At 40.0% G+C, this 25303-nt stretch overlaps 1 protein-coding gene across 10 annotated transcripts in view; it reads right to left on the bottom strand.

Moving 5' to 3' along the window:
• ENTPD5 (ectonucleoside triphosphate diphosphohydrolase 5 (inactive)) overlaps positions 1–25303 on the bottom strand; it is a 45987-nt gene that overhangs the window by 15147 nt on the left and 5537 nt on the right. For 2 of the 10 annotated variants that reach the window (XM_080809614.1, XM_080809616.1), the window contains exons 2-7: positions 19930–20008; positions 14188–14253; positions 5550–5622; positions 3158–3443; positions 2429–2508; positions 689–832 (exon numbers count right to left, since the gene is read on the bottom strand). In XM_080809614.1, the coding sequence (XP_080665740.1) occupies positions 689–832; positions 2429–2508; positions 3158–3374 (441 nt within the window). In that variant the 5' untranslated portion in view covers positions 3375–3443; positions 5550–5622; positions 14188–14253; positions 19930–20008. Of the gene's footprint in view, positions 1–688; positions 833–2428; positions 2509–3157; positions 3444–5549; positions 5691–5755; positions 5799–6993; positions 7118–11613; positions 11735–14187; positions 14254–19929; positions 20009–25303 lie in introns of those variants that run through there. The other 8 variants (XM_080809619.1, XM_080809622.1, XM_080809621.1 and 5 more) reach the window with 8 other exon arrangements.

Below are 25303 nucleotides of genomic sequence, written 5' to 3'. Positions count from 1 at the left end.
ACTGTATTATATACCTGAAACTAGTATAACACTGTATGTTAACTACACTGGAATTAAAATAAAAAATTTAATTAAAAAAAAACTTTATGATGGGGTGTCTATGTGGCTCAGTCATTAAGCATCTGCCTTCAGCTCAGGTCATGATCCTGGGGTCCTGGGATCAAGCCCCACATCGGGCTCCCTGCTCAGCAGGGAGCCTGCTTCACCCTCTCCCACTCCCCCTGCTTGTGCTCCCTCTCTCACTGTCTCTCTTTGTCAAATAAATAAACAAAATCTTAAAAAAAAAACTTTATGCTGAGAGAAAAAAAGACATAAAAAGAAGAACATAACATATAATGTCTATATCTGTCAAAATTCATTTAATGGTACACTTAAAACATACACATTTTGAGTTCTACCTCAATAAAGTGGGCTAAACATAATTTGTGATTCTGCTTTAACAAGGTAGGAGAATCAAGAATATCATGGGCAGAAAGTACTTTAAACTTTAGGAAAAGCTGTATAAATTCAAGAGCAATATTTAAATATGTAAATAAGCGGCTAGAATAAAAGCACAGTTACCCCAGTGCCTTAGCAATGGTGGAATACAGAAGGCAGCCGTCACACACTAAAGAGCTAAAAACCCACAAATAAAATATTCACACGGGGAAGAAGAATCATCCAAGATGCAAAAGACTTCAAAAGTTACCTCAAAAAGCAGAGCCTGGGCTTTCTGTTCAGGCAGTAAGCGCAGTCCCGCTGTTGCCTTCAGGACCACTGGGGTTCTTTTCCAGTGACTTCGGGGGATTGAGTCTTTCGCCACCTTTAGGAGTCCTTGAACAGTCTCAGCACCCTTCAAAAGAGGTGACCTACTCATCCAGTGAACAGTCATTTAGGGGCACTTGTCTCCTCCCTTAACACGTTCTGGGGGTATTAAGAGTGAGGCAGCAGAGGGCTCCAACCACTCTCTGCTCTGGAGGAGAAGAAACCCAGAGAAGTAGGCTTCTTTGAAGGAAAATCCATTTAATTTTGATTGAATAATAACAAAAATGATTCTGTTATAGCATGGCCATTTTAACTGTTATTTGAGTCTCATAAATTAGTTTGAGGCCAGAAAGTTGGGTAAAGAAAACACTGGATGTGGAGTCAGAAGGCTTGCTTGCTAGCCCTGTGGCTTAACAAAGGGGCTTGGTTTCCTCCCTATATATATATATGTATATATGTGTGTATGTGTGTATGTATGTGTGTGTGTATATATATATATGAGATACACCTCAGACCACTACAAAACTGGTGAATGCATTAGATGAGGCAGAGTGTGTGTACTTGCCGCACAAATGCTGGTGTACAGAACACGTCAGGTTCATATCTGCATCACTAGTACCTATATGCACAGTACACAGCAGATACTCAATTTATGAAATTAAAAACCATTATTTTAAATCCACTGTTTCCCTGAGTGAACATCTAATCTGACAACAGGCTGCCTCTAAATCATTCTAATTATTAGCAACCACAACACAATCTTCTCTAAATGTCAAATCAGTTTCTGATAATGTAGTTTGCTTTAAACAGCTCCTAATTTTCTGATGCATTTACCACTTCATAACAGTATGTGGAGAAAATAAACTTCTCAGTTCTTCAAGTTCAAGCCCTTTTTTCTTAGATTATATTCTTAAGTAATCTTTACATACAACATGGGGCTCAAACCCACAACCCCTGAGATCAAGAGTTGCATGTTCTACCAGCTGAGCCAGCCAGATGCCCCCAGGTATTTTTTCCCCCAAGCCATTTTTAATATAAGGTTTTCCTTATATTGGTCAATGATTATGCTTGTAACACAGAACGATACCTTCACATTTGCTTCCAAACGTCAATATTCTGCTTTGTTCTATTTCAGTGTGGCCTCTGACACACTGGGTGTAGCACGTTATGTGTGCTCGAATGTGAAATACAGTGAAAACTCTCCATTCATCCTCTAATATCAAAGATTTTTGTTTCCATGAGTTCTTGCCTAATTTCCAGAGTACAGGCATGCACGGTCTGTCCCAGATCAGGGTACTTGGAAACAAAGTTCGTTGGGTCCACGTTGCCTCAACCGCCCTGTTGATACCTCACACTCAAAGAGAACTCCATGTCCATCTTCGGCATCTACACTCATCAATGCAGTTGACAGCTTCAACTCAAAATCTTAAACAGTAAATACAAAGGGAGCTATCTCTAAAAAGATGGTGTCATCCCTGCATGTCCACAGTCTATTCTAGCTTCCTTCTGCCTAAGATCTGGTGATCTTGGGGTGTATAATTTCTGGTATATAGCTGAGGACAGAAAACTGATCTTACACAGGGTCTCAGTATCAGTAGTGAACAGCACGAGATATTTAACCGCAGCTGTGCGGTGAAGTTATCAAAGCATTAAGAGTCTCAACATCTAATTGTAAAAAACTCACCTGCTTTGGTTGATCTACAAAAGCAGAAAGTCCTGGCTTCACAGATTCAAAGATTTCCCCTTCCAGAATTGGAAGCTGTCCTATTTTGTCCATGGAACAAAACAGAAGAGAGATGGCTAATTACCCGAAGTTAGGCTGCTTTTGATAGTGGGCTCTGTATCATATGACCTGCTAGATTAACCTGCTGTTCCTCCAAGCCAAACCAAGTAATCCCACCTGTGAGGAGTGGCTTGCAGGAGTATTGAGTAGGGGTACAGAAGATTACAGGCGATTCTCAAGAGTCCCTCTGGCATTTCTCAGGGTGGACACCTAGCTCCTACTGCTGCCCCTAGCCTCTATGTGTAACTTGAGAACACTGGGAATTCAGAAAAAGTTCATCTTCAAGGTCCCCTCATCTCCTTCTCCAAGGATGGCAGTGATCCTCTCTCAAGACCACTTCTAATATTCTCCATACTCTGACCCTGGAGCATCAACCACCTTTAGAGAAAAGGACAAATTAAAGCTATACTTCTTGGACATATAGGTTTCAGACTACAGGCAACCCAGATCTAATCTCACACTGAATTAAACCATATATTCAATTAAAGCCTGAAATCTTCTCTGAAGAAAGACATTCAGTAGCTGTAAGTTACCATAATTCATATCGCATTCACTCAGCACATTTGTTTCTGGAAGGAGATGCTGAAGTGTGGAATAATAGGCACTGGTGAGGGTACCAGTTGAACTTACCTGGTATTTTCTGCACAAAGGTGTAAACATGAATTCGCGTTCCAGTGCTCCCTGCATCAAACATAATTCCATACAATGTGCTGGCACTGACATTGATGGGGCACATGGAAGACAGGAAGACACCCTCAAACCAAGTCTGCTGGTCTCTGTGGAAGACAGTGCTGCAAACACAGGATGCCACCAGCATGAAAAAGGCTGCCCCCCAGGTAGTGGCCATTCTCTTCCCAAGATGTGGTGAGTCTAGGCTTTTGTTGCACAAGCGGTGCTGGTCATTCACCTGCAGTGGCTTATAGGACAAAGAAACACATGGTTAGGCCAACTGGTCTTTTGTTTATACGTGTAAAGGAAGAAACACCCACTACAGAAATCCCACCCCTTCCCCCAAGGTGCTCCTTCTCTAATTTTCCTAACCAGAGCAACAAGCTAGACCAGGGTAACACAGGCTCCTAACACCTTGTTCTGAAGAGTATCTTGTTGCAAAAAGAAAATGGGATTTAAAATATATTTCCCCATTCTCTGCTTTCAATTGTAGGGTGGGATCTCTCATACTCAAGGCTTTCTCTGCCACTCTGCTCTTATTGTTGAGTCTAATTGTCTTCTTTTCCATTTTGGCAATTTTGTCTCTAGATCATATACTAACTCTCCCTCCCTCTTTCCCTCTCCTTTGTTTCTTAATTTTTTTTTTTTAGATTTTTTTTTTTTAATTTGACAGAGAGAGAGAGCACAAGTAGGCAGAGAGGCAGGCAGAGAGAGAGGGGGAAGCAGGCTTCCCGCTGAGCAGAGAGCCCGATATGGGGCTCGATCCCAGGACCCTGAGATCATAACCCAAGCCGAAGGCAGAGGCTTAACTCACTGAGCCACCCAGGCGCACCCCCTCCTTTGTTTTTGATTGATATAAGATGTTTCAATTTCTGAATTAAAGTCATAAAGTTACAAAGAAGTTAGAAAGCCACTAGCATTGGGGTGTCTACAGCCTTTAAAATTCCGGCTACTGGACCACTACCTGTGACCAATAATATTGCCAGTGGCTTGTACATGCAATTGCATTTTAGGGAAATCAGCTTAATTTAAAAACACTTAAATCAACCATTGTGGGTTTTTGTTTTTTGTTTTCTTTTAGTTTATTTATTTAAGTAATCTCTACACCCAGCATGGGGCTTGAACTCACAACCCACAGATCAAGAGTTGCACGTTCCTTCAACTGAGCCAGCCAGGCTCTTGGACACTATGGTTTTAAAAAATATCCTTCACAGGTTTCAGGCCATGTTATCCCAGTAAGAACTTAAGGCAGACGGGGGTGCCTGGGTGGCTCAGTCGGTTGAGCGTCTGACTCTTAATTTCGGCTCAGGTCATGATCTCAAGGTTGTAAGACTGGGCCTGGCATCAGGTCCCATGTCTGGTGTGGAGCCTGCTTAGGATTCTCTCCCTCTCCCTGCACCCCATATCTTTCAAAAAAAAAAAAAAAGACAAAAAAAGCAACAACTACAACAAAAGCCCAAAAAACACTTAAGGCAGATGGGCAAATTAAGCCAGAGAGGTTCAATGACTTGCAGGTCAATAGTGAAATCTTGATTAGAAATCAGTCTTCACTCTTGCCAACCTTTCTTCTTCTCTGATTCCAAAAGCCTCCCTTATGGCAAGTTACTACTGCCTTTAGTTCTTAATATGTTCTTAGCAAAGACAAAAATCTAAGCATTAGTGCTCGGCTTTAATTTAGATCTGTGTATCATGGTAGGTTGGATACAAATGATGCTGAAAACCTAGAGTAGGGTTACATGAAAAAAATGTCTCCTGGATATGCTATATTGTCTTTGCTCTAGGCTTCATTATTTTCTGGTATTCATAAAGAATGCTACACCAATCCTCTAACATTGAAGGCTTCCTTAATTGCCCTTTATGTACTTTGCTCAAAACAGTTTTGAGTGTCCTGTTTGAGCTTTCATCTCTGGACTTCTTATGTAAACAGGTGGTTAAACAAGATCTAATTCCAAAGTTCCCACTACCCAGTCCCTTGATTTCCAACAGAATAACTGAGTATATCTGGAATATAGACTTTCTCAGTCATTCTCAAGTTTGTTGACGTCCTTGGGTTCATTTTATCAAAATGTTTCTCTTCCCAAAGGTGAGATATTATATAAAATAATGTAAATGAAAGTTAATTGCATTTGGAGTTTAAACTATTTAAAATAACTACAGTAGTTCTGAGGGAGTAAAAGACAGTTAGAATAATCAGTTTGAACACAATTCTCTACTTGATAGTTAAGAATAAAGGTTTTGGCTAGGAAAAAAACCAAAACCAAAACCAAAACCCTTTTATAGAGTCTCAAAGGAAACTTTATCCCAGCAAAACAACACTGAAGTAGGGGAGCTGCTTGACCAGATTCATACTCACATCTTAAATCACTCCCTTTGGCTGATTCTTCTTCCACAGCAAACAGGCCGGTCATGTAGATCAATCTAAGTAACTGAAAACAAAAACTACCCTTTCAGATTCTCTAAGTATTAATGGACCATTGCTTTGTCCAGAGGTCAAGACATACCCAGTCTCTGGTCCCAATCTCCCTCGGGAAGAACAGTTAAGGCTTTTCAGTCACCAACCTTCCTCTACCTGTGACTAGTTCCACACAAGCTTCTCAGGACTCACTCAGATTTTCTCTATTATTGTGGTTTCTGAAAAACCTCTCCAGCTTCGATTTCCATTAAGCAAACACTTGTTTTTCTTCCAAAAGAGATTTCAAGGGGGAAAAAATGCATGCTAGGTATCTGTTTTCATGGAGTGAAAAAGTGCAGAGTCATACCAGGTGTTCAGAGTAAATAAACAGCAGATTTTAGAGAAAGCGAAGGGTGAAAACATCCAGTACCTTCTGCTTTCAATCCCTATCTTCTAACACCATTTCTAATGTCATTTTTCTTTAAAATTCACTAAGAATGGTATTAGAAAGCTTACAATTGAGAATATATAGAATGACATCCTTTTTCATGTGACCCCAGCCCGCAAAGTTTGCTCATTTTGTCAGTCTTTGCTCTAAATGTCACCTTCTAGAGAATTTCTCTGTCTACTTTATTTAAAATTGCAACTCACCGGGCCACATGCACTTCTACCTTCCTTTCCTGTTTTTTTCCATAGCACTTTCCATCTTCTGTATAATTTATACTTTAGTGTTTTTGTTTTTGTTTTTGTCTTTCAGATTCCCTGCTCCCTGCCATCCTCATGTGAGCTATCTATGGGTGGGAATTTTTGTCTGTTGTATACACATTCCTGGCACTGGAACAGTGCTAGTACACAATAGGTATTGAATAAATACTCTGAAAAGATGAACAGTGACCTAATAACTCAGGCACTGGATCCTATCCATTTAACAAGAATATAATAGCTGACTTCTTTCCAACAGGAGATTAATTACCTATCCTTTGGAAGATCACGATTTCAAACTCCCACAAGGCAGGATTGTTTCCCCAAATGTGTCAACTATATGTTTTCTATGCTACTCAAAATAAAGCAGCTAGTCAAGTTTACTTCCTACAGACTGGGGAGCATACACATTAGTGTACTGAAATTCACTCTCAGAACTGGTCTTCTCAACATCTCTTGCTCACTTTCGTCTCTTCACCCGAACAAAGCCCCCTCGTCAATTCTTTTGAGACCTTGGTGCCAGCTAGTGTTTGTCACTGTTCTCACTCCCTTCCAAGGTCTTTTCAATATATCTTTGTCTCTAGAGTAAACACTAATGCTCCCTAGGCACCCTCCCTAGAGCTTCACACTCCGGACTCCCTTCTTCGTGTCACCCACAGACAAACCACAATCCCATAGAACCTGGGCCCCATTTGGTGCTCACCTGTTCATGTCTGCCTGCTCCCCCATGAATCCTTGCTTTCACTGTTGGTTGCCCTTTGCTCTTTGCCCCTATTTCAGCCCTTCTGAATCAAGCTAGCTTCATGAACCACATTCACCTTTGTGCTAGTTTGCAAATAACTACGTGGTGTTTTGTTAACTCATTCCCTTCTTGATCCTTCGCTCCTCCCTTAGCCACTTTTTTTTCTGGGTACACATGATTGTCTGGTTCATCTACTTTTGTGAGAGTTAACTGCCAACTAGTAGCATTATTGCTTGTAGGGCCAAAGTTGCTCAGTAACTGAATTCTGTGTTTTTACACAGGACATTGATTACCTACTAATGTTTTTATATTATTAAATAACATTATATTTATAGTTACAAAATATGTAACTACATAATAATGTCATCAATTCCCTACTATTTCATGTTTTTACAACCTTAGCCCAAGAGTGGGAAAGTTAACTGCATTCCTTGATGGCTTCTATCCTTGTGATGAATTTAGAAAGCTGGGTATTAAACTGTCTAATTAACAAGCATTTACTGAATGTCTAATGTACACCAGACACTGTGCTAGCTTCTAGATACAAAAGAGGAATCAGATACAGGCCCAGCTCTTGGGGCTTCAGCTTACTAGAAAAAAAAGACAAGTAAACCAACAGCTATAATGTACATACTGTGGGAAGTTCTCTTATGGGAATATGCAGAATATTACAGGATTGGACTTAAGAGGAAAGTAACTCATCTCAGAAGGGGAAGGGTGGAGGTGGGAAGGGAGAGGCTCCTTAAGGGATAAGAGGCCTAAGCTGAGTCCTAAATCAGAGGTAGGAATTAACCTGGTGAAGTGACACAAGGAGAACCCTGAGAAACTTTTAAGTATTAAACAGATGGAGTATAGAGGAGCAGAATAAAGCACACAAGTGTGAGAAAGGACCTGAGGGCACTGAATCAGATTTCAAAAAGAGTGGACTTAATTTCATTTAACAGTTCCATGGTAACCCCTGCCTGTTAATTAAATCTTTCTATTCCCTCCCAAAACAAATATTAGTATTGACTGAACTGAATAAGATGACACAGTATTTCTCAACAGTTTAAAATAATAGACTGGGACAGGTGACTTGAAAGTTCCACCAGAAAGTCTTAGGGAGCTCCCACTGCCAATTCTCCTGAGCTTACAGAGAAGTCGGCTTTAACAAAGTTAAAAATTAAACATAATTCAAGTTTAAAATGTAACCAGAATGAAAATTTTAAACAATAAGCTGAACTACAGAAATGGATTAGCTAAACCACCCAGAGCATAAGTTAATCAAGCAGAGCAAAACCAAGACTGGTCTAATTAGTTAAGTCTGAAACAGATTCAGCACAGTGAGCAATGCCTCATTTGGGAATATAAGTTAGGACCTACATACCCAATACCAGGGACCAGGGCCCTGGAACACTCTGCTATCTGAATGGTGACTAAGGTGAGGGTACATGATTGATATCTTTTGTATATTGTGTATCAATCATATATCAATCAAACTCAAGTACTAAGCCTGGAACGTGTTAGACATTAGTAAATTTCTCATGAATAGACTTGGTACAATTGAGTTAATAATATCTGGAGACAAAAGCATCAGGGAAGGGGATACCACCTTCCCCAGGGTCTTACTATGGCGATGTATCACATACCCAGCTCCCCATATGAATCTTATTTATTCACATATTCATTCATTTACCCATTCCAGAAATTACCAGTTGCCCAGTGCTACTTACAAGTATGGCACGCAAAGATGAATTACCTTAGACCTACCCTTTAAGAGAATACAATAAATAGGAACAAAACAAAACAAAACAAAACCATGTGTCCATTAACTACCTCTGTAAAGTTAAAATGTGACAAGTAGCTCAGTTACTATGCTCTGCAACTTCAAAGCAGGGAGAGATTATGTCTATCTGGAATAACTGAGAAGGCTTTCCGAAAGAAATGGCATTTGAAGAGGGTCCTGAGAAGGGGCATTAAGACAGGAGAGGAGTGGTATTCATGAAACAATGATTTAAGACATGAAGGTAGAAAAGGGATGGAGGCCTCTGGGGAACAGCGAACATACCAGTCTGACTAACTGTGACAGGAAATAAAGTTGGAAAGGCAAAGTCAGGTCAGACAGTACAGCACACCAAATACTTGAGTTTAGATGAAACTCTGTAGGGAATGGGAAGCCACTGAAGACTCTGAGTAAGGGAGTGTCACAAATATGAATCTGGCTGTTAGATGTAAGAAAGACTGAAGTGGGGAGACTTAGTAGGCTCCGTTCCAGTGTCTAATTCTACAAATGTTCCCTGCTGCCCACTAAGCGCGAGGTGCTGCAGAATTAAATGTGAATAAACGGACGTTTTGATTCAAGATGCTCAGTCTGGCAGAGATGACACAGACACACATAACTACACCTTCTTGAGTTAATCATAAAAACGCTAAAGGAACCCCAAGTCTTAAAGGACTAACTCTACCTACAGGATTAGGGAAGCCATCATGAGATGACATTTGAACTGATAATGCACAATGACCAGAACTACATAAATAATACAGACACGTGGATAAAGACCAGAGGGACTACAAAAAGATGAAAAGAGATAAGTACGCTATGGATGGTTTGATTTCATTTTTTGATTTCCTCAAAAATTTCTGTCATACGGATTTCAGAAATAAAACAAAAACAAAAAGTAGACTGTAGTGGAAAAGCATAGAAGAGAGGGTTAGCATTTAATGCAGAGGAAAGACTGTGGCCAAAGGAACACAGACTGAGCTAATAGTAATAGCGGCTGTGACCTTAATGCTTGCCAAGCACTGTTAAGTATTTTATATGTATTATCTCATTTAATCTTACAAAACCACTCTGTGAGGTAGGTTCTATTTATTAACATCCCCATTCTAGAAATGAGAAAACTGAGGCATAAGAAGCTAGGTAAGACAACATAGTAGCAAGCAAAATTAGTCAGAAATCAAACCCAAACAGTGTAATTCCAGAGTCCACAGTTTTAACCACTAGATCAGCCAGGGAAGGGTTATCTAGAACGACTCCAGAGAAAAATGGATATGGGGATTGGAGGAGAAGGTAGAGCAGAGAAGAATGATCAGAGATGAAGCTGAGAAGTGAGACCGGCATTGAAATGCAGAAGTCTTATAGTAGTTTGATCTCCTGCCTATACACGACCAAAAACTTTTGATCTCTGTTCTGCTGGTTCTACCTTCATTACATTCCCAGAATCTGACCATTTCTGATCACTCATTGCTACCACCTTGGCCCAAGCCACCATCATCTCTCATGTGATTTACTCTAATATTGTCTTAACACTTCTCTGCTTTTACTCTCACTCCCCTGGAGTCTATTTTTAATAAGCAACCAAAGCCATCCTTTTAAAATATGTTACAGCAGGTCTCTCCTCACAAAATCCAATAACGTCTTCCCATTTCCCCCAGAGTAGCAAGATTCTGACAACAGCCTTCATGGATCCACTTACTCTGTCTCCCCCACCCCCTCACCACCTCTGACCTTATCTAAGTTTTCACCTTATTCACTCCCCCAATACTGACATCTGCATGCAAGTCAAACATGCTCCTGCCTAGGGTCTTGCCCTAGCTGTCCCTGCTGTCTGAAACATACATCCACTTGATGAATTCCTGCAACTCCTTCAAATCATTGTTCAAATGCTACTTTCTTATTGAGACCTAGCTTTAATACTAACCTCCCTCCCTCATGTGTCCCTTACCTCTGCCCGCTCTCTTAATATCCCTTACTCCGATCTTTTTCTTCTTTCTATTGCACCTTATCACATTCTAACATGTTAGTTTATGTATTGTCTATTATCTGTGTTCCTCTGATAGAATATAAGCTCCTAGAGAGTAGGAATCTTTGTTTACTGATGTAGCCCAAGCACCTCACTTACTCAATGGAAACTGACAATAGGAATAAATTGCAACGTGATATAAAAAGGAAAAAATGGGGCACCTGGTTGAGCATCTGTCTTCGGCTCAAGTCATGATCTCGGGGTCCTGGAATCAAGCCCTGCATCGGGATCCTTGCTCAGCAGGGAGTCTGCTTCTCCCTCTTTCTCTGTTTCTCCCTCATCCTTGTACTCTCTCTCTCAAATAAAATTTTTAGAAAAGGGGGAAAATAATATATACTTATATAAATAGATTTTAAGAGAATTAATGAATGCCTAATCTAGTCATACTGTTTTAGGAGAAATTATAATTTTATTTTTCTGAATCTATTAGTTTTATAGCTATACTGAATTTCTTTAATCAAATACACTTTGTTAAAATTGTGATAAACTGAAGAAACTTACCCCCCCAAATCTAAAGGATACTAAACATCATTTACATTGTCTAAGTTCTCTGCTATTTATCAAACCAATAAGTATTTGGGATGCTGCACATTGTTACCTACTGCTGCACAACAAATAATCTCAAAACTTAGTTGCTTAAAACAATAATATACATTAATAATCTCACAGTTTCTGTAGTTCAGGAATTTGGGAGTGACTTAATTGGGTAGTTCTGTCTCGGGGTTTCTCACGATACTAGAGTCAAGATGCAGGCTGGGGCTGCACTCAACTGAAGGCTTGACTGACGCTGAAAGCCCACCTCCAAAATGGTTCACTTGGTGGCGGAGAGCTGATGCTGGTTGTTGGAAGGAATCCTCAGCTGCTTCCCAAGTGGACTCTCCAAAGAACCTTGAATATCTTTACAACATGGTGGCTGGCTCCTCCAGAGTAGGAAATCCAAGAGAGAGCAAGGTAGAAGCAGTATTACTTCCCCCATATTCCATTGGTCCTACAGACCAACCCTGATGAAATGTGTGAGAGGACAGGCATGAATACCAGGAGGCAAGGATCAGTGGGGGCCATCTTAGAGGCTACAGCAAGTTATAATCAGTATTTGCATAATATTTTGTAGTCAGCCTTTTTTTTTTCCAGTTTATAAGTATTTCTATTAATGGAGCTTACACTCTTCTTGTTTTAGGAATTACATGTTATTCCAATGATATTAATTCTAAAAAATTAAAAACAGAATAGACTTAATTTCTGAAAATATCATATCCTACCACTTGAGGCTTTTCATTTTTTTTGTTATAGTCCTGATTTCTTTTTTAAGATTTTATTTATTATTTGATAAAGAGAGTGATTGAACACAAGCATGGGGGAGGGGCAGAGGGATAGAATTTCAAGCAGACTGCATCCACTCTGAGCCTGATGTGGGGCTCGATCTCATGACCCGGAGATCACGACCTGAGCCAAAACCAAAAGTCAGATGTTTAACCAACTGAGCCACCAAGGCACCTCTCATCCCAATCTTTTACTTAAGGAAAAGCATTAAAGTCAGAAAAACTACAACTCATAGAACATCCTGCTTGTTCCTAAGGGTGAAAGGAATGAAAATACTTCAAAAAAGTCAGATATATTTAGGAAAGAGTAGGGAGAAAATAAACGAGCCACTGCATTTGTTAAGATTATAAACATCCATTAATAACTGACTAATAAACCAAACAGTGAAATGAAATGCTCAATCAAGGAAAGTATAGAGTGAAAATAATTATATTAACAGAATAACAACTTTCTTTATGCTACATATAGAAAGAAAATTTCCAATCAGACAATGGTAGCATTAATACTTAGGTACTGAAGAGATATCTGGTAGAAAGGAATAAGACTGACAACTGGCACAGATACGAAAACCACTGAAAACCTTTATAACAAGCATTTTCCAAGCATCAACAAAATGAAAAGGGATTATTAAGTAATCAACTTGTTTTAGAATGCTGCCTAAGAGCTGTAATAAGACACATAAGCATGGAAACTACAGGGGAAGAGATGGAACAGGGAGAACTTCCCAACGGCAGGAGTTGTGCTGGCGGTGAGGAGAGGATTCTCGCCCCAAGGGCCCAGGTCAAGTCTGACGACATTGTCCGGTCGGATTCACAGATCAGAAGTCTGGTTGAATGAGATCTCTTTTAAGGTCTCTCCAACCCTAAGATCAAATACTCCCAATAAAGGAATCAGAGTTGGTACATTGGTAGTTACCAACAAATATAAAATTCTTTCCTATAAACAGATCACTTCTTTCTGTACTTCATTCCATTTTAATCAAAACATCATTAGACGAGTGTTGAGAAGGCAGATTCTATACAATGAAACTATTTGGGTGTTATACCAAAATGAGATCAGGCAGTGCCTGACTTCATTCTTCATTGTTCCGGGCTTGACTTAGCTACAATAATCACTGCCTGGGGAAAGAAAGCTGTTGCTCTTGCTCTCTCTTCACGAGTCACAAGGCCTTTTCTTACCCATTCTTTAAAAGTGAAAAACCTTTACACAAGAAGAAACTACCAGTCAGGAGAGGGTTAACATAGCCCCAGTGAGCAAATATAATAAAAACCTAAAGTGATAAACTATTTCTGCCATCAAACCCATATCTATTGTGGGAGGCATTCATGTGCAGAAGAGTAATTACAAGGATCAGCGCCCTTTGTCACTGTTTACACTGGAATTTGTGGAAAGAGAAGTGAAAACTCATTTTCCCTTTCTTGTTACCAACTGAAAAACGCCTACTGCTTCAAATATGTTAAATCAAAATGACAAAAGAGAAAGACTGAAATATTATGATGATACCTGATATATAAAGCAAGGAATAGGACTACCACATAAGTACATTTCTTCAAATGTGTCTAAAATGCTTCCCCTTAAAATAACATAACACTTTTATTTTAACAATGTTGGCTACAAATACTTCTAAAGTGACTTATGATTCAGGGTCATGATTGTGATAATCAGTTATGTTTTTCTGCAAACCTGGGATGCCTTTAGGGGCTACAGTTCTATAGGACTATTTGCCTGTCGGCCACCAAATGGTCCCAGATTGCCATGCTTTCTGAGCTAGTTTTCCCTGACATCATGCTATGTTATCACTGATGAGTGTTGTCATACACGTGATTTCTTCAACAAGCTGCCATCACGTAATTTTTTTAAGTCTTTAAAATCAATGGGATGTATTACGCAAACGAGAGCCTCTCCAAAATAAGGGGTGTAGACCTTGTGACAGGTCTTTTAGTGGCTCAGAGATCCCTTTCCATTGACTATGAGCTCTCAGGAGTAAGAGAGCAGAATGTGCAGAAATGTGACCTGTAGAAAAGTGGGGTATTACTTTATATTGGCTACTTACCAATATTTTCTTTTTCTTCTGGGCATTCCCCTTTGTTTCCTTCAACTAATGTGCCATTTTTTCAACCTACAGAAGATGGACATGGATAATCATAAGAGCAAAGTTCTCTCTTGTCAGTATGCTTATTTTTGAGGTAGTATTCTCTTTCCACATTCATTTCTAATCTGTTCAGTCTCTGGAAACCAGATCACCACACTCGTCTCCTAACTGACAGTTTAGTACTCTTGGCCCCTTTCATACTTTCTTCTCATTCAAACTACGACCACAGCCACTCTTATAAAATGACTTGTTTATAAAATCAGTAACAGCAAAAGGAGGCAAGTCACATGTCCTCTAAAAGCTAGTGTATATTTTTGTATAAATGTGTGTGGGTCAATGTATGGGGCGCAGTGACTAAGGAGCTAATCCATAAGCAAAGTGGATAAAATCTAGTTTATGCACTTAATGGAGTCTTTTTTTTTTTTTTTTTGGCTGTGAAGAACTCATATAACAAGTTGCATGTTCCACAGTGTGATCAAGAGGGGCCATTTACTATTACATGTATGATTACACGGTTAAAAGGCACCAAGCCAATCCTAGTCCTAGGTACATACCCAGAACAACTGAAGATAAGGACTCAAATATTTCTACACTGATGTTCATTACAGTATTATTCACAACAAACAGAGGTGGAAACAACTTAAGTGTCCATCAATAGATATGTAAACAAAATATGATAGATATATTCAATAAATATTATTTAGCTATAAAAAAGGAATGAAGTTCTGCTGTGCCTGGCTGACTCAGCCAGAAGAGCATGTGACTCTTGATCTCAGGGTCATGAGATCGAGCCCTACACTGGGTGTGGAGATTACTTAAGTCAAACAAACTTAAAAAAAGGGAATGAAGTTCCAACACATGCTACAATATTGATGAACCTTGAAAACATTATGCTAAGTGAAAGAAGCCAGATACAAAAAGATATATATGATTTCACTTATATGAAATGTCTAGAATAGGTAAATTCATACAGACAGAACGTAGATTAGAGGTTACCAGGGATTGGGGGTGGGGAGAATGAGAGTTATTGCTTAACAGATTGAGTTTCTGTTAGGGGTGATGACAGAGTTTTGGAAATAGATAGTAGCGATGGTTATAAAACACTATTAATATAATTAATACTACTGAACCGCACACTTAGAATGGTTAAAACAGCAGTTTTTACGTTATATATTTTACCATAGTAAAAACTTTTTTTAAAAAAAGCAGATGCAGGGGCGCCTGGGTGGCTCAGTTGGTTGAGCACTGGACTCTTGATTTCATGAGTCATGATCTCAGGGTTGTGAGACTGAGCCCCACATCAGACTCTGTGCTCAGCAGGGAGTCTGCTTGAGATTCTCTTTCTCCCTCACCCTCTGTACAGCCCCCTTGCACGCAAGTGCTCTTTTTATCTCTCTCTCTCAAATAAATAAATAAATCTTAAAAAAAAAAAAAAAAAAAAGCAGACGGGGCCACCCGACTGGCTTAGTTAGTTGAAAATGCAACTCTGGATCTCGCGGTTGAGTTCAAACCCCACATTAGGCATAGTGCTTACGAAAGAAAGAAAAGAAAGGAAGGAAGGAAGGAAGGAAGGAAGGGCAGGCAGATGGAAACAAATGTAAGATCATAAGAGGAAAAACTTTGGCTATGATTTCAATGAAACAATGGTTATGCCAACACTCCATCCTTTGGATATCTAACAGGTACGTAGCCAATTATGATTTAAAATCTGAAGGTAGTACTGATACTCAGAAAATATCTTTAAGCATTTGAACTTATACAGTATCTTCCATTCTCCCAGAATGTTAAACTTACCTATGCAACATAAATCTGAAAATTACACATCCAAGAGAGGATTCAAACAAGGTTATAAATTCTAACTATGCAGCCCCCCAAAGAAAACATTTTCAAAATATTTTTTTCATTACAAAACACACTTCTCCCAGTATACCTTTGAAATTCAAGGATGGAATGAGTGATATCTACCTCTAAGCATGCAATCTTGACATTTCTATTAAGTTTTCCTTTAAAACACTTAATATTGTATGTCAATCATTGCACTCAAGACACTTCAAACTAGCATCTCCAAATGCCCCCTTTTCCTTGGCACCCATGCCCCCCAACACACACACACACACACACACACAGGCTAAATGGATTCTCTTTTTTATTTCCTGTTTCTGTAAGTGGCATCACAGAGTCCCTAATTCATAACTCCAAATCCTTATCATCTTTGAATTCTCCACTCTCATACCCTCTGTATTCTCATCTGTTATCAAGAACTGGTGATTTTTCCTTCACAATATCTTTCCCATCTCGTTCTTTTCCCACCCACCGCCCCAGTACCCTGTTAGCACCTAAATCCTGGCCTTTATTACTTCAGACTTGGACTATTATAGCTTCTTAACTGGTCTTCCAATTACCAATATCTCTATTCTCAAATCCATACACAACTGTTTTCATCATTCTCCCAGCAGATTTTAACCCAAAGCATGTCAGGAATTCATTTATCTTTGAACACTGTACAACCCGCCATATATGTTTAATTAATGTCTCTTGAATGAATTAATGAATACATAAATCACATCACTCTCGGGGCACCTGGGTGGCTCAGTGGGTTAAAGCCTTTGCCTTTGGCTCAGGTCCTGATCTCAGCGTCCTGGGATCGAGCCCTGCATCGGGCTCTCTGCTCAGTGGGGAGCCTGCTTCCCTCTCTCTCTACCTGCCTCTCTGCCTACTTGTGATCTCTCTGTCAAATAAATAAATAAAATATTTAAAAAAAAAATCTGCTCAGTGGGGAGCCTGCTTCCCTCTCTACCTGCCTCTCTGCCTACTTGTGATCTCTCTGTCAAATAAATAAATAAAATCTTTAAAAAAAAAATCACGTCACTCTCTCTAAAACTTTCATCAATTTGGGACACCTGGGTGGCTCAGTTCATTGAGCATCTGTCTTTTGATTTCTGTTCAGGTCATGACCTCAGGGTTGTGAGATGGAGCCCCATGTCCAGCTCCGCACTCAGTGGGGAGTCTGCTTGAGATTCTCTCCCTCTCCTTCCGCCCCTCCCCACTACTCGTTTGCTCCCTCTCTCTCTAAAACAAACAAATATATCTTTAAAAACAAAATAAAATAAAACTTTCATCAATTTCCCAGTGTTCATAACAGAAGGTACAAACTCAAATACCTAACTACTTACTGGGGCCAAGCAGGAAATATAAGTGAGTAAAGGTGTAAACCAACAGGAAGTGGTGGGGACTATGGCAAGCTAGAGAGGACATATCCCATCTAAACGGGCAGTTGCTTGCTGCTGCCACAGACTGCTGCTGTGATAAACTACAGCCCCAGTACTTTCAGGTCTTCTGATTCTTTTCAAGACAAACAGAAAGCACAGATTCCTGTGTGGAATCTGGTTTTTAAATAGTGATAACTAAGTCCACTTAAAAAAACCACAAAAGCCACTGTGTACACTGGCAAAACACATCCATGAGTCAAATCCAGCCTTCAAGTTTCAAGTTGGTGTCTCTGCTTTGTAGAACAAAAGACACACTCCCTGCCCAACATTTGAAGTCCTTCAAGTGAATTTCCAGGCTACCTTAACCAAAGCTTTTTTGCCCACTAATTTCATACAAGAACCCTCTGCTCTAGTCTAGCAATTCTCAAACTTTAGGATGTATCAGAACCACCTGGAGGACTTGTTAATACATAGGCTGGTGGGCCTCACTGCCAGCATCCTGATTTAGCAGGTCTCCAGTGGGGCCTGAGAACCTCCATTTCCAATTTATAACAAGGTCCCAGGTGATGTTGATGCTACTGGTCCATGGACCACACTTTGGGAACTACTGCTCTAGTTAAACATCTCCTTGTCTCAAACACACACTGAATTCTGCTCACATGATTCTACCTTTCCAGAAAGGCTTCCCTCTTCCTTTCAGCCCACCTTCTGTAAGCTTTCTCTGTAAGAGCCTTTCATGTCCCCAAATTCCTGCAGCACTTATGCCATCTCCCCTTTATCCATCACTGCTTGGTGTTTTTTTTTTTTTTTTTTTAAGATTTTATTTATTTATTTGAGAGAGAGTGAAAGAGGATGAGAAGGAAGAGGGTCAGAGGGAGAAGCAGACTCCCTGCCGAGCAGACAGCCTGATGCGGCACTCAATCCTAGGACCCCAGGACCATGACCTGAGCCAAAGGAAGTCGCCCAACCAACTGAGCCACCCAGGTGCCCTGCTTGGTGTTTTTTATTGTAAACTGTTGGTATATTGGTGTCAGTGAAGCTGTGCACTCTCACAGATCAATGCTCAGGTCAGTACCTTATACGCCTGACTATAAGCCACTTGAAGGCTTATACTCCTCAAGCTGTCACGTAGCATGGTATATGGATGGTATTCATTAAACTTTTTTTTTTAAGATTTATTTATTTGAGAAGAGAGAGCGAATGAGTGAGAGAAGGGGCAGGGGAAGAGAAGTAGAGAGTGGGAAGCCAGATGTGGGGCTCAATCTTACAACCCTGAGATCAAAGCCTGAACCAAAACCAAGAGTTGGACACTTAACTGACTGAGCCAGCCAGGCGCTCCCCCCTCACTAAACATTTCTTAAATGAACATCTGACAGATCCATGACACCAAAGTGCAAATAAGTGGGACTGAAATTTGAGTGTGTAATTTTTTTTTTTTTAGATTTTATTTATTTGACAGAGATCACAAGTAGGCAGAGAGGCAGGCAGAGAGAGAGAAGAAGGGAAGCAGGCTCCCCGCTGAGCAGAGAGCCCGGGGCTCGATCCCAGGACCCCGAGACCATGACCTGAGCCGAAGGCAGAGGTCCCAACCCACTGAGCCACCCAGGCGCCCCGAGTGTGTAATTTTTCTTAGAGAACTTTTAGTCCTGTGTAAAGGTTTTGTCAGAATGGACAGATAATAAAAATTGGATACTTTGCAAATAAATTGCTAGTGGTAATAATTATCTTATTATATATATAAATAAAACAGTTAATGTTAAAAAAAACACATAAAACCCTACTTTTAAAATTGATAACAGTAAACCCTTGATCTCCAGGATTTCTTATCCCTTGCAGGGGTGTGAACTAGCCAATTTCACAATATAATACCTATTTAATAGAATTCTGTATTTGTACCAAGGGCAATAAAAAAGGAAGATGAAAGTAACTGGCTCCCCATGATATCTGGAAACACTAATAAGTCCCTTCAGATACTGTTTGGATAATATATTTACATATAAGTATATATAAATATATATATATATATATATATTCTAAACCCTTTATGAAAACAAAATCAAAAGTTGTTCATCTACTCTCCTCCACCTATAGAGTTGCATCTGCGATCAGGTGATTTCAAGGATGATTTATGAGTAGAAACTTGAGTCTCCAGGTGGAACAAGAATAGAGCCACAGATGACTTTACAGAGTAAACCCAATTTGGGAACTACTAAAAGAGACAATTAGAAATACTATATACTATGGGAAAAAAAAAGAAAATCAGGAAATATATATTTTGATATGTAGTCCTAAGTTATCTGGCTTTTTGAACAATTCTACACTTGATATTACAATCAACAGGACAAGAGAAAAGTCATCATTTGGCAAGGATAGAGAATCCAATTCAGAAAAAAAAAAAAACACCAACAAAACCCACTCAGGAGCATATGAAGTACATTTAGAGCTTTAAGCTAGCACAGATGTTACCTTATATCAGGTTACTTGTCGTACCTACCAGGACCATAACGATCTTGTCTGCATGAGGATTCAGCCAAGATACTCCACATTTCTATGTTGACCGGGAACTATACAAACTGGGGGAAAAAAACAATTGTAAAGCCAAGTCAATAAAACACTTAAGTGGCTTATTCCCAGTTTTAAAAGCATTAGCATTCTAAAAAATAAAACGAAGCATATTTACTCAGCAAGATAATCCTGAAACTTCACAGTAAACCTACCTACCAGAAATTATGGAAGTGTTATCAAATGAATTGCTGAATAGCAACTTCCTACTCTACTATCTGTATCATTAGATGTTTCTTGCTAACAGATGACTAAATAATAATATCCAGTTCTTTGGCAGAAAATGTGAGGTTCAGAAGACTGCAAATTCTAGAACTACCTCTACTATAGTATAAATATGGGCATTTCTCTTAGCCATAGTCATATCACAACAGTTGTAACTACAAATCAAACTTATGGTCAATATAAATGTATGATAAAAAAACTATAAAGTATATGTAATTTAAAGTATTATGTGTACGTTAAGAAATAATCTTGTTACAATCAAATTTTCATGTTTATAAATGAGTCTACAGGCCTGTGTTCAAACAAGGGAAGTCTTGGACTAACTTTCATATTATATAATAACCAATTTTTAGAATTCCAAGTATATAGCCTGAATAGAAGATGCCCTTTTCTGCAAGTTATCAATAGGCTGTACTTTCAGAACCTCAGACAAAAAATTATCCTAATTTTATGGATCCCATATCAGAAGAAATTCCTTCAAGTGTATGGTGATTCCACCGTGGACCCACCAGAGTGTGACATACAAACAGAGGGAAAGTGCACCAGAAATACAGTAAGCCACCAGAGGGGAGGGGATGGAGGGTTGGGCAAAACAGGTGAAGGGGAATAGGAGATGCAGGCTTCTAGCTGTGCAATTGATGTGGGAAACAAAGGAAAAAGAAAAAAATTAAATTTCCTTACGACTTATAGCCCATTGACAAGTCCTTGAAACAGGCTGAGTGACATTCCTCTAGGAAATCAGCTACTTCAATGTTGCTAAGGGCAAAAGGCAATCTTAGCCCAACCCCCCAGGATCCTGTGGTCTACTTTAATATATAAAAATTCCTTTGGAAACTTCCTTTATCTCTACTCCCCCACCAAGATGTATGTTGGCAATCATCCCCCAAGGATATGGCCCACTGATATACATCTGAAGGGTCTCATGACTAAGGGTTTACTAGATAGTAATAAATGACTTTTATAGTAACAAATGACTTTTCCTAGCCCCGTCAAGCTCCTGGAAACCTTGCTTCCAAAATTCCTTAGAGACTTAAGCTATCCCTAATCCCCTCCCAGCTTGAAAATAATGGGCCACTTCTCACGACTCCAGTGCAACTTTTTCTTGCCACAGGTCCTGTCCCTGTGCTTTAATAAAACCACCTTTTTGCATGAAAGATGTCTCAAGAATTCTTTCTTGGCCATCAGCTCCATACCCCAACATTTTCCTACATCATTTGACATCCAGTGTGAGCCTCAGTGCAGACTTGTTAAGTACTTTCACTTCTCTTCTACTTTCATTCCAAGGGCTTTTCAAGGGGTATGGTCTTTGAACACTTTCAGGTCAATTACTCAGGCTGCAATCTTCTAGCCCATAGCTATGCTACGGGGAGAAGAAAGCCTGCCTTTTGGCTGAAAGTTAGTACCCTGGCTGGAATGGTAATTAAGACCCAGAAACCTGATGCCCTCTCTTTATTCCTGTCCTTATACAAAGTTGTCTATCTTGGGCACAGGACAGCCACCTAAGAGATTAGTATGGCTGCTGATCTTAAGACTCCAGCACGAGGTTTCCTCCTCACTGGTCTGTGATCTCTTTCTTATCCCTGGTCTAGCTGCTTTTGGCCACTTGGAACTGGCCAAAACCAATACATATTGAATTAAAGTCCTACCGGGGATGGTTCCTAGAGAAGTTGGTGGTAAAGACTATACTTATTGGAATGTTGTTTAGACCATGATGGACTTCTGTCTTTACTGTTTTTTTAAGATTTTTAAAAAAGATTTTATTTATTTATTGGACAGACAGAGACCACAAGTAGGCAGAGAGGCAGGCAGAGAGGCAGGCAGGGAGAGAGAAGAAGGGAAGCAGGCTCCCCACCGAGCAGAGAGTCCGGTGCGGGGCTTGATGCCAGGACCCTGGGATCATGACCTGAGCTGAAGGCAGAGGCTTTAACCCACTGAGCCATCCAGGCGTCCCTGTCTTTACTGTTTTTGATCAATATCCTCTAATAACAACTTAAGCTACAAGATTGGGTAACTTCCCCTTGTAAAACTTTCCTAATGTTTCCCATTGGTTAAAAATGGCAGGTTCTTCAAGGCAAGGTAAAATAAAGCATGCCCTTCCTGGCATGACCTTTAAGGCAAGGTAAAATAAGGTATGGTCCTTATAGCATGACCTCTAAGGCATGATATCTTGGTCCATACACTGGCACCCACTTTGCAGCCCAGAATGTGATGGCGAAGTGGGGGGTGGGGGAGAGAACTCTAGTGTCCATCCTCCCAGACTTTTTAACAGCAGGGCACTGATCATACGGATTTTGTTCAAGGGACAGCTCAGGCCACTTTGACACCAGGAACATCTGATTCCACCCAGGAAATCAGGGGGGAAGGGGTATTTTCTTAGTACTGGATCTTCTCTCTTTAGTTCCCAAGGACTCTCCCTTGGGATCCCTTTTAACCCACTGGAAACAATTCAGATTGCAAAATTTAGCAAAGGACTGGTTGTCTGTAATACTGCATGGCCTCAGGAGGATCTCAGTTAGATCTGTTCTACAGGCAACAGGGCAAATGGAGCAGAGATACCCTAGGTCCAGGCCATCAAAGCTCTAAATCAGGACTCGGACCTAAGGGCCTCTTGCAGAACATGTTTGGTCAGTAACCAGGCTAGTAAACTCCCTTCTGATATATTAAATGATAATTATCTAAATAGGCCTCCTCCTGATAGAACCCAGGTTGCTAGAGGAAACACAGGCCATTCTTAATGAAGGGGACTCTGACTCTCTCATTGTTCCCCCTCCTACTAAGAGGTAGAGGCTTCTCCCTCATTTCCCAGGTTAATGGCTATAATTAGAGCCAACTATGGTTAGTCTACCTTAGTACCAGGACTTTAAGGAATATTCCCAAGTAGCTGCCCAAACTCCCTTTGTTTCGGGGAAATTCCCTGTCTTCTGTGGCCCGACATGGACTGCATATTTCCACTTCGGTGGGGGAAAAAACCATGGTGTCAGCTCATCCCCTCCTCCTGTTTCTACACTACCTTGGGTGCTGCCTGGTTCCTATACCATCCTCAGTGCCTCTGGCATCACTGGCTCCTTTTCCTCCCCTCATAGCCAAGGAGAGAAGAGCACTTTCCTGGAGTTACCACAGCCCACTTCAGATTTCTCCACCAGTGCCCCAGGTAAAAACTGACAGTGGAGAACAAATTGACTTTTACAGTGGACCCAGGTGGAACATAATACGGTATTTAACTGATTTAAGTTCATTGGTTTAATTAAAAGACATGTCTTTAGAGTCACCAGCATTAAATATGCAACTTTCATTCTACCGGGGATTACTGAAGGTCAAATAAGCCGTGTTACCTCTGTTGCAATTTGTTAGCATATAGATGACTTAAAATGGTTAATTTTGTCTGTCTCAAAGTTTTCAGGGGTAATTGTTAAGATAGCTTTCAAAGCCCTTCGGTAACCTGAAACTTTAATGTTTTGCTTGGATGATAAACTGGGATTAAATTCATTGGACATCTAGGTCATTTCCAAATAGGATAAAGTGCTAAAGCACTGATTACCAAACGTAGTTTGTGCTCTTGACTTCTTATTGCAGAGAAACTATAAGAATATTTGGGTCTGTGGTGCTTGGATGGCTCTGTCATTAAGTGTCTGGTGTCTGCCTTTGGCTCAGGTCATGATCCCAGGGTCCTGGGATTGAAACCCCCACATGACGCACTCCCCCACGCCCCAGGCATCGGGCTCCCTGCTCAGCAGGAAGTCAGCTTCTCCCTCTCCCACTCCCCTTGTCTTCCCTCTTTCCCTCTCTGTCAAATAAATAAATGAAATCTTAAAAAAAAAAAAAAAAACCCAAAAAGTGGGACGCCTGGGTGGCTCAGTTGGTTAAGTGTCTGCCTTAGACTCACGTCATTATCCCAGGATCCTAGGATCAATTACTGCATGGGAATCCCTGCTTAGCGGGGAGCCTACTTCTCCCCATGCTTGCCCTATCTCTGAGAAATAAATAAAATCTTTAAAACAAAGGATATTGGGTCTGCTAGAAAACATGCTTTGTGCTTAGCTGATTCATAAATTCACTATCTAAAGAATTCTGGTGTAACAGTTCATGACTGGTTATTACTTAGTCTTCACTGGAGACTAAGTTTCTAAGAGTCAGAATCCTGCAAAATGTAATTAAGACTGAGAAATAAAGTAACTCTGTATGTGTAAGAAAGATATAAGGAATAGAAATACATTTTTGTTGAAGGTAAAAGAAAGTAATTTTGTCCTAAAATGACACTGGTTGTTTGGAGAGACATGGCTTGGGACTAAATCTGAATGCAAAGGAAAGCTATAGAAGGGTTTCAAGGGAAATCTTTGAAAAGGAATTTTATGTGTGGTCAGGATGGACTAAGGTTGAAATGAATGGATTTTAAAAATACACTGGTATAAGATTGAAATTCTGCTTTCTCTGTTAAAAAGACAAGTTTTCTTGGACTGTTGGTCTGCTCTTGATAAGAAAATATAAACAAAGTTGTTTTCTCTTTTGTCCGCCCAGACAAACCGGTTTCTAGGTTTTGTCTTTATCAGGTCTTTGATGATCTGTAATCCTATTTAGGCACGTACTTTAAAATTTTGTAAGGTTTTAAACAAGATTCCCCAAGAATTAAATCATAAATGAAGTCTCTGACTAATTAGGCTTCTTTATATGGTATGCTGTTCTGGTAAAAGGTTATCACTCGGGGCACCTGGGTGGCTCAGTGGGTTAAACCTCTGCCTTCCGCTCAGGTCATGATCTCAGGGTCCTGGGATGGACTCTCTGCTCAGCGGGGAGCCTGCTTCTCTGCTTGTGATCTCTCTGTCAAATAAGCAAATAAAATCTTAAAAAAAAAAAAAGGGTTATCACTCAATATTCTGATTATTGAAGTGTTCTTTGTCACAGAAATAACTGAATTTCCTTGTCAACTGCATTATAATGAACTCTCATCAGATCATTAACAATGTCCATTTCTGAGTTTTTGTCATTTCTGATTGTTCTTATTCTCTTGAAAAGTAAGTTTTGGGGCACCTGGGTGGCTCAGTTGGTTAAGCGTCTGCCTTCAGCTCAGGTCATGGTCCCAAATT

This window comes from Martes martes, assembly GCF_963455335.1.
Source record: "Martes martes genome assembly, chromosome: 7".
NCBI classification, from domain to species: domain Eukaryota; kingdom Metazoa; phylum Chordata; class Mammalia; order Carnivora; family Mustelidae; genus Martes; species Martes martes.
This window is presented reverse-complemented; position numbering and strand designations above follow the sequence as displayed.